The 17,946-nt window shown below is 46.3% G+C and overlaps 1 protein-coding gene across 5 annotated transcripts in view; it reads left to right on the top strand.

Moving 5' to 3' along the window:
* Positions 1 to 17,946, top strand: part of daam2 (dishevelled associated activator of morphogenesis 2) — a 326,991-nt gene that overhangs the window by 178,719 nt on the left and 130,326 nt on the right. For all 5 annotated transcript variants that reach the window (XM_043687248.1, XM_043687244.1, XM_043687246.1 and 2 more), the window contains exons 5-6: positions 3,393 to 3,487; positions 17,332 to 17,665. In XM_043687248.1, the coding sequence (XP_043543183.1) occupies positions 3,393 to 3,487; positions 17,332 to 17,665 (429 nt within the window). The remainder of the gene's footprint in view (positions 1 to 3,392; positions 3,488 to 17,331; positions 17,666 to 17,946) is intronic.

The raw sequence follows: 17,946 nt of genomic DNA, 5'->3' as shown, positions 1-17,946 counted from the left end.
TGTTGTATCTGTGTGTATCTGTATGTGTATAAGTGTGTGTGTGTATCTGTGTTGTATCTGTATGTGTCTGTATGTGTGTACCTGTGTGTGGGGGGTGCGTATCTGTGTGTATACCGGTGTGTGTGTGTATATATATATCTGTGTTGTATCTGTGTGTATCTGTATGTGTATACGTGTGTGTATCTGTGTGTGGGGATGTGTGTATTGCCTCAGCTGACTCCTTCCGATCTGAATTGTAATTTAAACTTCTTTCAGAACAGAAGTGGGCCATTCAGGCAGTCAAGCCCCTTTCGCCTGTCAATGTGCTCATGTCTGATTTCCTGGAATCACACAAGTGTTATGGCAGAGAAGGAGGCCAGTGGGCCCATCTTTTCCTGCCCCTGTATTTGTCCCTTGGGTATCTTTGGGATCGTAACCCTAACACCAACGCTTACTCCAAATCCAATGATCTCACCTTTCCCCAGTCTCAACAGCTTGTTTGGGGCCCTACTGATTTCAGTAATGAGGAAATATTTTCTGAAATGCGCCCCCCACCTCCCCTCCACCACCACCAATTGGTCACTGTCTAAATTTGAGGTTGTGCCCTATTGCTTTGGAGGCTTCCCACACCAGGGAATGCTTTTCATCTACTTCCTCTCGACTAAGTAACAAGCTGCAAATCTGCAACAAAAGCAGAAAACACACCAGCGGGTGTGTAAAAAAAGCATGTTTAATAATTGATGTCCTTTACCCAGGACAGGCTCAGCAAAGGGTTGCTCATTTAATGCCCTCAAACTGCAAAGATCACAGCTGTGGGTGAGCAATGAGTCTCCAGATAAATCATTCCTTTCAAAACATATCGCTGCTCCATGTTCTCTCAGGAAGGGGACCATGTGCGATTGTTGTTAATCCCCCCTGCTGTTAACATCCAGATGGAGCAAATCTGCTGCCCTGATTTCCATCCATTACTTCCTATAATTCTTGTTTATCCGTCAAGATGGAAAGTTGACTGTTTTCTTCCAGCAACTCACTGCCTTGAGCACACATGCAAAGTTCAGTGAAGCCACTGTGCGTGGGGAACCAGTAAATATTCCTTTGCTTATTCCTGTTTCCCATCTTGCATCTATTTTAATCCTCCACAAATCTGCTGTTTTGAGAAACTGCAGCCCACGACATATGAAAGAATCCTGAGCCCACTCCCAGCAGTAGCATTGCGTTCTTTACTCAGAGAGTAGTAGGGGTGTGGAACGCACTGCCTACAACAGTCGTAGACTCGCCGACTTTAAGGGTATTTAACTGGTCATTGGATAGACATATGGATGAAAATGGAATAGTGTAGGTGAGATAGGCTTTAGATTGGTTTCACAATTCGGGGCAACATCGAGGCCGAAGGGCTTGTACTGCGCTGTAATGTTCTGTGCTCGTCCAGTGCTCCTAGCGGATTATAGACAGTCCAACCAGCCTACCAGCACCAACCCATTTAAAGATTCACCAGAGAAGTCTGAGTGATCTGCATCCCAGTGGGCAGTGCTCAAAGCTGCAACCTCCAGACCCTTTGTGGCACACGGCCGAAGAGGAGAGAGGCACAGAATTCCAGAGCTTTTTGAGATCTCTGATGATGGAATGATTAAGATCCGGGATTCCGAGGAGGCCTGATTTGGAGGAGAGTTTCTATTCATTCGTAGGATGGCTGGAGCAGCAGTTATTGTCCATCCCTAATTACCCAGGGGGCTGTGAAATGTCAAACACATTTCTGTGGGTCTGGAGTCACATATAGTCCAGACCAGGTAGGAAGGCAGTTTCCATCCCTGTAGGGAAACAGATGGGTTTTTTCCCCTCAAATCACTAATGGTCTGCATGCCATCAGACTCTTAGTTCCAGACTTCCATTGACTTCACCATCTGCTGTGGTGGGATTCGAACGCAGATTGCTGAAATGTAACCTGAGACTAGCGGTGATACCACTCGGTCATCACCTCCCCCAAGGTGCAGAGAGTTTGAGGGCTGGATGAGGTAACGGAGACGGGGGAAGGGGATTTGAGATTGGGATTCCTGACTTTGCAATCAGATTTTCTTTCCTGACCCCGCACTGCACCTGGGATTAGTGGCGCACGGCCGGGAAATGCAGTTAAACATGGTGAGTGGGTTCCACAGGCTGGGGAGGCCCTGAGCACTGAGAGTGGAGGAAGCCTGCTGTTGTAGGTAGCATGGGCCAACCCACAGGGCACTTGTGAATGCTTTACAGAATTAATCATGGTCAAGCCTCTGTCCACACTGCAGCTTCATGCAAGGCTCAGTGGCTCAGTGGTTAGACTGCTGCCTCACAGCATCAGGGTCCCAGGTTCGATTCCAGCCTCGAGTGACTGTTTGTGTGGAGTTTGCACATTCTCCCGTAGGGTGGTTTTGATGGGCTGAATGGCCTGCTTCTACACTGTAGGGACTCGATGCATTCAAATTTTTCTGCAGTGAGGCGTATCACTTTCTCTGGGTGTGTTTTACACGTCACTGTAGCCCACCTTTCTTGAAGGAGGAGTTGCTCCCCTTATTTTGGTGGCTACTTGCTATGGTGGGGCAGATAGCTGTTTGTAATGGAGTCCAGCCTCCCCAGATATCAGGCCTCATCAGGCCTGGGAAGCAGTGTGTAGACCACCATCAGTGCATTCCAGGCCCCCATCCCAACCCCATCTCACACCAAACTCCCACTGAGGGTACCACATTTTATTTGGCCATTGTCTCTCTGAAGTGCCTTGGGGTACTTTGCTGCATAAAGGTGGCTATACAAATGCAAGTTGTTGCTGCCAACCCCTCTGCTTATTCAAACAGGACTGGGTTTTAAAGCAGTACCTTGTGCCTCTCACTTTTCGTGAGGTCTTTCAATAAACCAATCAATCAACCAATCCCTCAATCTCTTGGCAGTTTTGGTGTCTCTCCCACTTTCATGCTGATCCAAGTTAGCTTCCCGTTCCCCCAACACGTCCAATTTAGAATCAAATCTCACTATGTGCTCCCCACATCCCTCTTTTCTCCCCACCTTTACACCCACTCGCCCTTCCTTTCTGTCCCTCAGCTGTGAACTGTTCTGCACTCCATCTTGGTTGGCAAGGATTTCGGATGTTGTGGTCAGAATCTCTGGCATTTCTTTCCTCGACCCTTCCCTTTTCCTGTTGCTGCTTTGGAAATCCAATGAGAATGCAGCGATTCTTTCCCTGTCTCAGTGCAGATCCCTTGCAATGCCCATCCATAAGGGCCTTTCTCCCGTTCACCACAGGCAATTGCCAGTGCACTGTTGACCTGGTGTCTACGGCAGTGCTGTACTGTAAAGGGGCAGCTGTTTCACTGAATTATTTGTGGGCATGGTTTTGGAGGGAGCGTTGTCCAGGACAGACTGCTGAATGAATCTGGTTTCTTTCACAGATGCAGACGGTTTTTGCCTTTGATGAGGAGGAAATGGAGATGAGAAACACGGTTGTCGAAGGCCTTAAGACAGCTCTTAGGACACAACCAATGAGGTACCAGATTGCTGGAGGATGGATCTGTCCATGTTACAGGCAGCTGTTCTCTGATTCGCGGCTCTGTCGGTGTCTTTGTGTTTCTCAGTCTGGGGTTCTCCCTGTTCTGCCTCCCATCCTTGTCTCTACACAAGGAGCTAACATTGCCTTGAAATACTAAGAAAAAAATTAACTACCTTTTTTTAGAATAGAATGGCCGTTATTGTGACGTGCACTCAAATGAGTGCAGTGAAAAGTTTGCAATGTCACCGCTTTGGCACCATCTTAGATACTGGGTACTTTAAGTGGTTGTTCCAGAATTGAAAGAGTAAAAAAGAAAGTTTAGCACAGGAAAACAAAGTTTTTTAAAAAAGTAGAGGTGGTTCTGCCATAACGTGCATTTCATTAACGTGAATTTGCTGTAACACGGTTGACGAATTGGGGACACTGTTCATAAAGTGCGAACTTCTAAGATCTGTATTGACTGTAATGTGATTGCACCACCAATGCTTTAAGGGCACAAGAACACAACCATGGCATTATAGCAGAACTACCTGTACTCGATTAACTCAAAATCTACAATAAGAATAAAAGTATCTTTAAGAAGTACTCGAGTTATAGTCCTCTCCACTGAACCCGGGCCTACCGGGTTTGAGAACACGAGGCCTTGCTGCCTCCATGTGCTGGCCTCCAGCCTGGACTTGCCTCTGGGATTCACTTCCGGGACTTGTCTCCCAGGCCAGAGCCCACCTTGTGTACCATCCTCTGCACGTTGCGAAGTCTTGTCACTTATTTGGGTTTGACATTGTGTCAGACGAAACAGAGCAGCCAAATTGAGCCCAGGAGTGTCCAAATAGCAACATGATAAATGATCAGATTAACCAGTTCTTGATTGAACAATAGTTTACTGTCCAGGAGAGAGAACTCCTCCGCTGTCCTTTGACAGAGCACCAAAGAGTCATTTGAGGAGAGCTACACAAAGGGACATGAGGGAACTATTGCAGTTCTGAGGAAGAGGCACTGATTTCTGTCCACAAAAGCTGCCAGACCTGCTGTGCTTTTCCAGGAATTGCTGTTTTTGTTTGAATGAAACATCTGTTTCCTCAGTGTGTGGGTCTGGTCTGAGATGCATTGCTTGGAACAGTGGTGAAAACAGCCTGAACAACAACTTACACTAACATAACAGAACAGTCCAAGTTGGTACGCGGTAGAATGATCAAATAACTGTGACATGTAAAGACATAATGGTCAGATGATCCAAAGTTCAATTGAAGATGTAGCTTAGTGAGAGAAGTGTGTTAAACACAGAAAGTGAGGTTAGTTTGTTGTAGGGGAGTGGGGAATGGGGTGGTGTAGGGAGTGAATTTCAGAGAATTGGGGCCTCAGTAAGTGAAAGTAGGATCTTTAATGGCGAAGCAGTTAGACTCAGGGATGCACAAGAATCCAGAGACAGAGAACGTACTCTGTGTTTTGGAGCGTTGCAACTCAGTTTAAACCTTCCAAAGGAAACTGGACGAAGACTTGAAGAGGAATTTTCTGCTTCACTGGGAAAGTGTAAGGGTGTGGGACTAACTACACAGCCCTTGTCAAAGAGTGGGCACTGGTCAGAGGGGTCGAACGGCCTCCTCCTGAACTGCGTTTCGCCATTTCCTCGATTTTGACCCAGCAACAATGATGGAGTTGTGACATAGGGGTGTGGGATTTACCGGGTTCCTGGCCTATTGCTGGCTTGGGAGCCTGGAACTAGTGACAGAGAATGGCGAACAGTACGTTGAGGACAGGAACTTGGGCATCGCCTTCCTTTGCACAGACTGCAGTAATAACGGGGCCACACTGAGGGAGCCTAAGAGACAGCGGAATGCTGGGATGGATCGATGCGAGCGCTCGGGATCAAAGAGATCAAGTGGGGGTCTCCGCCGCTGCAGTTTGGCGTGTGCTGTGTTGGACTTTCAGTCTGGAAATTGAGCTGGATACAGAACTCTGGGCCACCTTGATCACACTGGAAGGGCTCCTCAGGTCAGGCTTCATTTCCCGTGACAAATGTGCTAACACGGTCACGCTGTGCTTCACTTTGGAGGGCTGCACCATCTGTATTGAGTCGGAGTGCACTGTACTATATGAGAACTTGGAAGGATTCCACCCTTAACCCGTGTACCTGACTGCAGCACCGAGAATGTGTCATGTTCCCTCTTGACGTTAAGTGGAAACGAAAGGCACGAGCAGATTAGCTTTCAGCATTAAAACACTTTGCTGCGTTCAAGTGAAAACCTCACACAGAAATGGAAACAACTTCTTAGTCCTTGTCGCATTCCCGCTGAATTTAATTGAAAATGAACAAACAAAACACTGCTGCTGCCAATTTAGACAGAAGGCAAGGCCAAACCCTGGCGTGGATAATTACATGGGAGAACCATGGTAATAGGATAACATTGATTCCACATCATGTTGTCTTTAATCTTTCACATTTGAAAGATCCTTGTAGCCATAGGTCCTGCAGGCAAAACACTTACTCAGGGCTGCAGGAAGTGCAGCAATTCCACTTATTTATTGCTTCAGTCACTTCAAAGAGGCTGATTATACAACCAGAGGAAGGGAACATCAGGAGTGAGTGCACTGACGGCTTCAAACCTGTTCATCATCCTTCTCAGGTGGTCTGTGCCTTAACTTTGTCCAGCCACTTTGACTCAATGCCGTGGAATATCCTGGGAAACCTCAGCTTTCAGAACCTCCGCTGACTCCCAGGCTTCATTTGCGGCAGAGAGTTCTAGCACACTTTGCGGGAAGAGGTGTTCCAGGTGGGAGGTAATACTGACGGTCCGCCCACGCTGCTGGGACCCGGAAGGGGCACCTAACCGGAGAGAGTGGAAACTCTGCTCCCTTTCTGACTCCCCCTTGTTTAAAATCCTAGACAGGAAGACTTGTGCATGACCTTTCAGGCACTAAGTAAGGCCCTGAGCGTGCAATTAATGCCCCCATCTGAAGCCTTCCTCCCCCACAGTGCTGGGAGTCAGCTACTGACAGGTACGTCCAACCTGTCAGGTCAGCTCCCCCCAGGTTCAAAGGTCCTCAGGGTCTGATTGAGGGAATCCTATCTTCAGAAGCTGTGTCTCTGAGGTGTGTGCTAACTGCCAGAGCTCCCAAAGACATGGACAACACCAGTGAGGGTGGGATTTCTGCATGCAGGTATCTCGAGGAATGCCTCAGAATCCTCATGCCTCAATTACTTGCTACCTCTGTTAACCAAGAAGGGCAGTGTGCAATGTATCCCAATTTGTTGATGATGCACAATAGATGGAGGGGCTTTCTATGATGGGGACAGAAGGAAACTGCAAGATGATGTAGATAGGTTGAGGGACTAGGCAAATTCTTGGAGTTTAATGTTGGAGCGTGCACTTTGGTAGGAAGAATGAAAAGGCAGACTATTATTTAAATGGAGAGGGATCTAAAAAAATGTACATCTAAATGTTCTTGTGCATGAAACACAAAAGTTAGCATGTTAGTGCAGCAAGTAATGAGACTTTGGTCTGTGTTGCTACTGGGTTGGAGTTCAAAAATGGAAAAGTCTCCTAACAACTTTTCAGCGTGTTGGCGAGGTCACACCTGAAGTACTGTAGACAGTCTTGGGTCCCGTATTTAAGAAAGAATGTACTGATATTGGAGAGGCTGGTTCATGGGATGAAAGGGTTGGCCTGTCAAAAATGGCTAAACAGACTATACTTTTATTCGTTAGAGTTTAGAAGAATTGCCTTATTTTTTATTATTCGCTCATGGGATGTGGGAACTGCTGGCTGAGACAGCTTTTACTGCTCATCCCTAATTTCCCTTAAGAAGATGATGGTGAGGTTCCTTCTTGGAATGTTGCAGTCCCTTTATACACACTCAATTACACTGAGGAGAAGGCTTCTACAGTTTTGACCCACCAACGGTGAAGGAATGGAGATGTATTTCCAAGTCAGGATGGTGAGCAGCTTGGAGAGGAACTTGCAGGTGGTGGTCGTGTTCCCCTGTATCTGCTGCCCTTGTTCTTCGAGATGGTGGTGCTCATGGGTTGGAAGGTATTGTCTGAGGAGCCAATCGAGCGAGCTGCTTTGTCCAAGCTTCGGGAGTGTTGTTGAAGCTGGACCCATCCGGAGAAGTAGGAGTATTCAATCACACTCCACAAGACCATAAGATGGAGAAGCAGCCCAAGGCTTTCAGTCCATCAAGTCCACACCACTATTCAATGTGATTATGGCTGGCCTGATAATCTTGAACTGAACTTTCCTGCCTTTCCCTCCAAAAGCTTTTAATCCCTGACTGATTTGGGCCTTGTAGATAATGGACAGGCTTGGGGAATTCAGGAGGTGAGTTATTCACTGCAGGATTCCTAGTCTCTGACCTGTTCTTGTAGCCACAGTTCTTATGGAACTGGGCCAGTTCAGTTTCTGGTCAATGGTCAGCTTTCAGAATTTTAATAGTGGGAATTCACTGATGGTAATGCCATTGAATGTCAAGGGGCAAAGGCTAGATTATCATTTGTTAGAGGTAGTCCTTGCTTGCTATCCACTAATTTGTAATAGCCCAAACCTAGGTATTGTCCAGGTCTTGCTGTATTTGAACATGAACTGTTTCAGTATCTGAGGAGTTGCTGAACATTGTGCAATCATCCGTGAATATCTCCACTCTGACCTTATGCTGGAGGGAAGGTCATTGACGAAGCTGCTGAAGATGGTTGAGTCTTGGACACTACTCTGAGGAACTCCTGCAGAGAGGTGCAATGACTGGCTTCTAGCAACAACAACCATCTTCCTATGTGTCAGGTATGACTCCAACCAACAGAGAACTCCCCCCCCGATTCTGAGTGACTGCACTTTTGCTTGGACTCCTTGCTTCCACACTCGGTCAACCGTGGCCTTGATTAGGACAGAGCTCCATTCACTGACCATGCTACATTGAGAACCGAAATCTGTGTTAATGTAGCACCTTTCCCATCTTCTTTATTTTCCATCACAGCCAATTGATCCCTTGCTTTGGGAACTGTACCCACTTATGATCAGCAAATCTAAATTCTTTGAGTCAAAATCCCTCAAACGACGACCAAGATAATTCTGTTCCTGATGCTGGTTGAAGGATAAATATGCATGAGAGGGACTGCACTTGTTTTTATTTTGTTGAAGACAACCATTTGGAAGGGCAGAGCCAGCTGGTCAGCACCTGCCTGGCTGGTTCTGAACTGTCAGGTGATGATGAGCCACTTCACCCTGAGGTTAGAGTGACTTAGACCCTCTGCTTTTCCTCTGGTCTCTGAGAGAGTCCTTTATATGGAGGACAAGTGGAGATGTTATCAAAGCCTGACCTCTTTTCCCCCTCAACAGCCCAATCTCTCCTGTTGCGACAAGAGGCTGACACAGACCAGCTAGACCAAGATGTACCTGTGGACTTTCAGTTCAGTGACGGAACTGACAAAAGTCAGATATCAAACCACTGTCACCCTGTGTCTTAAGTTTCAATCTTCGATATAGAATCTTCCACCACAGATGGAGGCCATTCAGCCTAACGTTACTAGCCCTTTGAATGAGTTATCCAGTTAGTCACACTCCACTACCCTTTCCCCATAACCTTGCTCAAGCGTTCCCCCTTCAGGTGTGTCCCTTTCAGAAGTTACTACTGAATCTGCCAACGGAAATGTTTTGTTCGTATATATTCCGTCAAAGATTTTGCACATCTCTATTAATCCTTCAACTCTTCTCCTCTGCACTGAGGGGAACAATCCAGATTCTCTGGTATCTCCATGTAACTGAGGTCCTTCTGGCCCTCCTATCCAATAAACCATTAGCCGATAACAGTAAGATGACCCTGCAGAACGTGTGTTTCATTTGAGCTGCCAAAGTCTGTTGACCATCTGCACAAGTTGCTGCCGTTAAACTGCTCTCTGCTTTTCTTGGCAACCTTTCGTCCTTTTTATTTCACAAAAACCTCCTGCCAGGCTTGTTGGTACATTTCAGATGGTAATCCCCTGCCCCTCAAGGGCGGTGCTCGGTTACATGGCCCATGTTCAACCGATTAGTGCTGCACTATTGACTGTTGACATTCAGGGCTGGAGCGAGGGAGGGAGAGAGTTGCCTGGCCACCTGAGGTAAAGTATAATGGAGGTTTGTGGTGGCCACAGCACTTTAATTAGGTGACAAACTCTGCTCAAGAATGCGCAGTGTTCCTTTTTGACTGGGCACTCTTCCAGAGCTGAGCATGCACATTTTCAACCTACAATTTGCAACCCGATTTAGAATTGCTTTCGGTCGCCTAACAGTTTGAGAGGGAGAAAAAAAGACCAAGGGCCACCAGCCAGATTGATTTCTCACATCGTCTAAAAATTATTTATTGGATTTCTACATCCATTCTTCAAAGTGGCACAAGTCAGAAAGGCTTGTTTCATGCATTGACTTTCTCCTCCTCTCTGCCTTGCCATGAAACACATCATTATTGACTGAGAGTCTGTGATCTGTTCTCAGTCTGCTGCCAGTGCTGTTAGTTTAGTGTTACATTAGTAGTTGTGTCAGGCTGAACTGGGCACTGGAATGTCTCTGTTCCTGATTCTGCCTTTCTTTCTGTGGTCAAGAAGCCATGGCTCCTTCCCATTGCCAGGGACACCAACCCCCCCCCCCCCCCCCACCCCCCCCCCCACCCTCAATTCCCCCCTCCCCCCCGCTTCACCCAATCTGATCCCATCCCCCAGCAAAGGGACAAACAACCTGTAGGCCCGGTCATGACTGAGGGATAATATTCGCCCGGATTATCTCCTGTTCTATGTTGACATCTACCACACAAGAAATCAGAGCAGCCCTTTAGCCCCTTGAGCTCACTCCATCATTCAATCAGATTGTGGCTAATCATCTGCCTCAATACTATTTTCCTTCACTCTCCCCGTATCTCTTGATGTTTTCAATGTAGTTTATCAAACTCGGTCTTGAACACACTCGACAACTGAGCCACCATGGCCCTAAGGGCCAGAGGGTTCCAAAGATTCATCACCGTCTGGGTGAAGTGGTTCTGGAGCTCTACCTCCCCTAGTCTGGGGAATCTCCTTCCTGCACTGACCTTGTAAGGTATTTGCACTATGAGTGAGATTACCATTCTAAAGTACTGTTTAGAATTCTTCTAAGTTCCAGAGATTATTGGCCCACACTATTTAATCTTTTCTCGTATGACAATCACCCAAGAATTTGTTCTGGTGAATTGTTGCTGCACTTCCTTTATGACAAGTATATCTTTCCATAGGTAAGGGAGCATAGCGATACAAGGAGGCCTTGGCCTAGCGTATTATCACTCCAGTATTAATCCAGACAACTCAGCTAATGTTCTGGGGATCTGGGTTCAAATCTCTGCCATGGCAAATGGTGGAATTTGAATTCAATAAAATATTTGAAATTAAGAATCTAATGATGATTGTGAAAAACCCCCCATCTGGTTTGCCAATGCCTTTGAGGGAAGGAATTCTGCCATCTTTGCCTGGTCTGGCCTACATGTGACTCCAGACCCACAGCAATGTGGTTTTCTCTTAACTGCCACGGGGCAATAAACGCTGGTCTAGCCAGAGATACCCACATCCTGTGAGTAAGTGAAAAAAGTGCACCAGCCATGGCCTTCACCACTTCTTACACAGTTCCCCCACCATAACCTCCTTGTTCTTGTGATCAATGCATCGACTAGTAAACATCTGTTATAAACACACGTTGAACATGCCTTTCTTTTTATAAATCCATGTTAACTCTGCCTAATCCTACCAGATTTTTCTCAGCGTGCATTTGTTTGTCTTTCCTGTAAACTGTGTATTAGTTCTTTAAACATCAGCCATCGTCTTTCCACAACCAAACATTTTAATGTTGTTTCCCAATCTACCATTGCCTATTTTCATCTCATATCGTTCTAGTTTCCTTTGGTTAAATTTAGGACACTGCGTTCTGATTGAATCACTTCACTTTAAAAATTACATAGATTTCTATCAAATTATTATGGTCACTCTTTCCTAAAATGACTTGGGATTTAACATCCTCTGGGCAATTAGGGATGGGCAACAGATACTGGCCCAGCAAGTGACACCCAAAGAGTGTCATCGACTCTTGGAATAAAGATGCTGGAGATCAGAGTCGAAGGTGTAGTGCTGGAAAAGCAGAGCAGGCCAGGCAGCATCTGAGGAGCAGGAAAATCGACATTTTGGGCATAAGCCCTTTATCAGGAATTCCTGATGAAGGGCTTTTGCCTGAAAAGTCGATTCTCCTGCTCCTTGGAGGCTACCTGACCTGCTCTGCTTTTCCAGTACCACACACTCAACATAGAATCATGGGGTCCTATAACATGGAAACAGGCCCTTCGGCCCAACTCGTCCATGTTGCCACTATGATACAAATGAATAGAGAGCCATGCTACACATGGCTAGATTCAGGTTTTACTGTCCTGGGAGAACACATCTCCCTGTCTGAGTCACCGAGCCTTGCAATTCTCTTGAGGATTTCTGAGAATCATTCAGCTCAATTGGCTTGTGTTGGAGTTCATGAAACCACAGCCCAGGAAGAACTGGTATTTTCAAGAAAAAAAAGGAAATTCATGTGTTAATTGTCAGGCAATGCATTTTCAATGAATTCAATACCTGGGGTAGATGTGTCTGAAAGTACTGAGGATAGCTATAAGCACCACCCACTTTGCTGATGTAATTTAGACTTGTGAGTAGAACATCTCCAGATCTTGAGGATTGGCCCCAACATCCAGGTCTCTAAGTATTTTGTAATCAACCTTTTCGAAGATGTTCCTACACTCCTCTGGAGCAAATGGGACTTGAACCCAGATGTCCTGGTCTAGAGGTAGGGACATCTCAAGAGCCCTTTTAAAGGTTCTGTCACAAAGTCGGTAATCTGTAACTAGTTGTTAATAAACGATACTTTGTTAGCTACCCGAGAGTCTTCTGGTTAGACCAGGCAGTGTTTTTTTTTAACCTTACCATACTAGACCAGGCAGAACAGGTGGTGCGTGTATGGAATGAGCTGTCAGAGGACGTAGTAGAGGCTAGTACAATTACAACATTTAAAAGGCATCTCGATGGATATATGTATAGGAAGGGTTTAGAGGGATTTGGGCCAGATGCTGTCCAATGGGACGAAATTAGGTTTGGTTATCTGGTCGGCATGGACGGGTTGGATGGAAAGGTCTGTTCCAATGCTGTACGTCTCTATGATTCTATTGCCCTGTAGTTTCTCACCCTTAATGAGGATGGTGCTGCAGTCTTCAAGCTGAGCCACAGTTCAGGCTGACCCACTTGTACAAAAATATCTTGTGTCAGCTAGGCTTCCACCAAACAAGGATCCTAGCCTTGGTGCTCTGGATCTGACTCTTAATGCCATTCAGCTATCTCAGTCCTGTCAACATGGACACAGCCCCATGCCTTCTAATTAAAGTGAAGAATTACTGTGGAGATTAAGCTTCATTAATCAAAATAAAATTAGTTCAGCTACACAGCACTGTGGAATTCAAAGCCTGTGGTCTACAAAATGTCACAATATTTTAACAAACTCACAGCAACAAGCCATACCCAGTACTTTAGAGACAATGGGATCATTTGTGATTTCTAAATAGGGTGATGACGAATCAGCACTGGTTTGAACATTTCTTCCAAAGTTTATTTCCATTTCGATCAATGAATATTCACCAGTGACATTATGTTTCCCGTGCCTTCTCATTTCACTATGTTGCATTTTTCACCTTCAGTGTATTTTCCTCTCACACTCCTGTACAATCTGCTTCGTCTAGCCTCCTGTATCTGTTTATTTTCCCCTCCCCATCATCTCATACCAAAAAAGCCTGAAAGATTTATGCTCAATAATTTGATGCCCAATAATTTTAGAGATAGGAATCTGTGCATTTGCCTCTGAATTTATTTTCCCTTTGGATTTTTCAACTTTCTTTTCTTTCTGATCAACAAATGCTGACTTGCTAGTGCACGCAGGGAAAGTGGCTTAGACACAGGCTGTGATAAGTACTTAACAAATACAGCATTAAATCATGATTTGGAGGTGCCGGTGTTGGACTGGGGTGTACAAAGTTAAAAATCACACAACACCAGGTTATAGTCCAACAGATTTAATTGGAAGCACTAGCTTTTGGAGCGTCGCTCCTTCATCAGGTGAAGGAGCAGCGCTCCGAAAACTAGTGCTTCCAATTAAATCTGTTGGACCTGGTGTGTGATTTTTAGCATTAAGTCAAGTATAAAGCTGTACAGGCTAGGGCACTGTGCTTTAAGGCCTGACTGTGTGATAGAACTCATTCACACCTATAGTGCCTCGAAGAGACCCCTCCCCATCCCAAACTCCCTTTTCTTGTACATTCAGATGTACTGACTGCTGTTCTGTCAGTGTGTGAGAGCAAACGTTCCCCTCCACCACACTAACCATCCTGACTCGGAGACATATTGCCGTTCCCTCAATGTTCGTTGGCTCAAAATCCTGGAATTCCCTTTCTCACGGTGTTGAGGGCTGGCACATGGACTGTAGCAGTCCAAGAAAGCAGCTCAGCATCACTTCCTCAAGGGCAATTAGGGATGGGCAATAAATGTTGGCATGCAACATTCACATCCCATGAATTATTGTTTTCAAAAAGAAATGAATGAATCTTATTCTTTGCTTTAGATGGAATGATTCGTGGGCTGGGAAACTTGTACTGCTTCCTCCTCTTTCAGCAGTACCTAAGACTTCCATCAGCAAATAAAAAACAAAATCACGTATTTTATTTGATGTTTCTGGCTCACGGCTGTCACTTTAAATTCAATCATAATTGTTAACTATTAATTGTTTGAAGTAATAGGATACGGAGATGAGACAGGAAGGAGAAAAACCTGAGAAGGCAAGTGGCGGGGAGCGGGGGGATGATGGGGAACTTTCTTTAGTTTAATTTCTTAACGCTGCCTATGGCTCATTTCCTCTTTGGGTTGTGTTGCCATGAGGTGGCATGGAGACTCAGTGGTTAGCACTGGTTCCTCACAGCACCAGGGACCCGGGTTTGGTTCCAGCCTCAGCTGACTGTCTGTGTGGAGTTTGCACATTCTCCCCATGTCTGCATGGGTTCCTTCCGAGTGCTCCGGTTTCCTCCCACAGTCCAAAAATGCGCAAGTCAGGTGGATTGGTCATGCTAAATGACCCGTTGTCTCCAGGAATTTGTAGGCTAGCTGGATTACCAATAGGGTAGGGGGTGAGATGTTCATCAGAAGGTCAGTTTGGGCTGAATGGTCTGTTTCCACACTGTAGAGCTTCTATGAATCATTGTAGGATCTGACTGGGAGGTTTGTTTATTTGGGTGTTGCTAGCATTTATTGGCCATTCCGATTTGCCCATTGTTAAGAGTCAGCCACTTTGCTGTGGATCTAGTCTCAGATTATAGACCAGACTGGGTAAGGAGGACAGATTTCCTTCCTTGAAGGACTTTAGTGAACCAGGCTGGTTTTCACAATTATTGATTCCGATTGCCTGGTTGTCATTAGTCTGTTTGCTTGCTCCCACCCCCGAGTTCAAATATCACCATCTGCAATACTAGGATTTGAACCCATGTGCCCATTAGCAGGGCGCTCTGGATTACTAGGCCAGAAACATTATCAGTATTCCATGGCCACCACATTACCAAATCTAACAGTAGAAGGGAGCAGAATTAGCATTGTAGTTATGTTATCTTAAATGTGTTGGTTTTTCAAAGGATAGACTCACCTTCATAGAACAACTTTCTTGTACACAAGATATTCTAAGCACCAGGCCAAAGTAGCTTTGAAGTGTTGCTCACTGTTGTGATGTAGCTGGTGCTGATACTCTTCAGCTCCTCTATGGCTGAGCCATTAACAGGACTGTCTTGCAACTTTACTTGCAAGAAAAACGGATATTTCATTTGAAGGAGGACATAATATTGCTTTACCATGTTTCCCCCCAGGAACAGGAAGATGGTCAGGGTGAGAGAGGGAAAGGGTTGGGGATATTGGGGGGTGGGATGATGGGAGAGGAAGGAAGGACTCTGTTTCCTGCAAGTGGGGACAGACTATTTCCCTTTGGGAAGGGCCACATCTAACTCACTATGAGGCTCACTAGAGGTTAATGTGTGCCAACCTCATAGTTAGGATTTTCTTTCACCACTACTCACAGTAAAACATACATGGAATCTATCTGATCCTGAGGATAGGACTCTGTCCTGTTTAACTTTTGATGCTTTGGGGGCTGGTCTTACCTTTGATTCTGCCTGCTTGAGTGAATGCCAATTTGTGCTGAGCAGACGGTGGACAATGAAGAAAGAATGCCAAAGCAGAAACATTTAATTCTTTGGCAATGGAGATGAATCAACCAGTACATTATCCCACCAGTCTCCTCTTCTTCCCAAACATCCTGAGGGGTTTTGGCTATTCAGCCCATGTCTAAAGAAAAACCAGATTTGAGCGAATGTGGAATTACAGTTGAAAAGGTCAATACCTCGCCAGGTCGAAGATGCCTTCCTTTAATTCCAGTTCTGCCGCATTCAGAATTGATCCTTTGAGGTCTGGGTCCCAAACAGCGACACCTTGTTGGCATGGAGACAGTTGGCAGCACTTTGCATTGGCAGGTAGGGGCAGGTTGCCTATGGCTGATTTCCCCTTTGGTTAGTGCTGTTTTGAAGTTGCATGGTAGCTCAGTGGTTAGCACTGCTACCTCACAGCGCTGGGGACCCGGGTTTGATTCCAGCCTTGGGCGACTGTCTGTGTGGAGTTTGCACATTCTCCCCGTGTCTGTGTGGGTTTCCTCGGGTGCTCTGGTTTCCTCCCACAATCTGAAGGAGTGCAGGTTAGATGTGCATGCTAAATTACCCAGGGATTTGTAGACTAGGTGGATTACCTATGGGAAATGGGGTAGTGGGATGAGATGCTTGTCAGAAGGTCAGTGTGGACTCAATGGGCCAAATGTTTCCACACTGTAGCGCTTCTATGAATCATTGCAGGATCTGGCTGAGAGGTATCTTTTGTTTGTTCATTTGGGTATTGCCAGCATTTATTGGTCATTCCGGAGGTTGGGAGGGGAAAGGAAGTGTCAACCCGTCTGCCATTTTGGTTTTATTTCGGAAATGGCACAACCTCCAGCAATTTTTCTTGCCCCTGTCTGCTGCATTTCTCCGGTGTCAGGTACGTCAAAAGCTTCAAGGGCTGTTGGGGAACCTTAGGTCGGCCTGTGTCAGGGGATCCTCAAAGGCAAGGCCGTCAAACAATAGCGAAGAACTTCTGCCCGACCTGCAGAGCCAAAAACCTCACCCGACTGCTCAACCATCAGTGTCCCGCCATCTCCTTTCCAACTGAGCGCTATATATCTTTGAACCTAATCTTTCGTTGGGCCCACTTCTTATTTCGAGCCTGTGTGCGTATGTTATTTCTTCTCACGTGCTCACTAAAAAATTTGCACATTTAATAGGGCATGAAAATCTACTATTTTAAAGAAAAATCAATTTGGTTTGAAGAAAAACATCCACCAGAGGGGAGGGGTGGTGGTGGTGGGGGGGGTCTTTCGTGGTTAATCTTGATGGGGCAAGTGGATAAAGTGGGTGGAGAGGATTCATTCATTCCAGCACAGCTTGGAGCAGGACAATATCCTGTCTGGAATCAGCCAAGCTCGGGGAACTTCGCCCAAGGACAAGGAGGTAAGGAATGTTGGACTGAGGGTGGACATTGTTATCTCTGGAGTACAACAGTCGACTGCTGGTTGTCTTTAGTACAGCTTGTGCCCGAGAAAGTGCGTCTTGTTGCTGCTGCCCCAGCGATACCCCAGCAGCAAAGGTGGAGGGGGTTGGGGGAGATGGAGGGAAAACCGAACGGTGCGTTAACCTTGCGGCTCTTTGACCCACAGGTTTGTGATGCGGTTCATCGAACTGGACGGGCTTACGTGCCTGTTGAACTTCCTCCGCAGCATGGACTATGACACGTCAGAGAGCCGCATTCACACATCCGTTATAGGGTGCATCAAGGCTCTGATGAACAATTCCCAAGGCCGGGCCCACGTGCTGGCTCACCCGGAGAGCATCAACATCATTTCCCACAGCCTCAGGACAGAGAACATCAAGACCAAGATCGCAGTGCTGGAGATCCTGGGCGCGGTTTGTCTGGTCCCTGGAGGCCACAAGAAAGTACTGCAAGCAATGTTGCACTATCAGGTTTACGCAGCAGAGAGGACTCGCTTCCAGGTAAGGCAGGGCTTCCTGAAGGACAGTAAGTTCAACCAATTGCATTCAGCGTGGCTCAGTGGTTAGCACTGCTACCTCACAGCACCAGGGACTTGGGTTCAGTTCTAGCCTCGGGTGACTGTCAGTGTGGAGTTTGCACATTCTCCCCACGTGTGCGTGGATTCCCTCCAGGTTCTCCGGCTTCTTGCCTTGGTGTGCAGGTTAGGTGGATTGCCCATGCTAAATTGCCCATAGTGTTTAGGAATGTGTAGGTTAGCCATGGGAAATGCAGGGTTACAGGG

Source organism: Chiloscyllium plagiosum, chromosome 3 (genome assembly GCF_004010195.1).
Source record: "Chiloscyllium plagiosum isolate BGI_BamShark_2017 chromosome 3, ASM401019v2, whole genome shotgun sequence".
In the NCBI taxonomy this organism is placed as follows: Eukaryota; Metazoa; Chordata; class Chondrichthyes; order Orectolobiformes; family Hemiscylliidae; genus Chiloscyllium; species Chiloscyllium plagiosum.
This window is presented reverse-complemented; position numbering and strand designations above follow the sequence as displayed.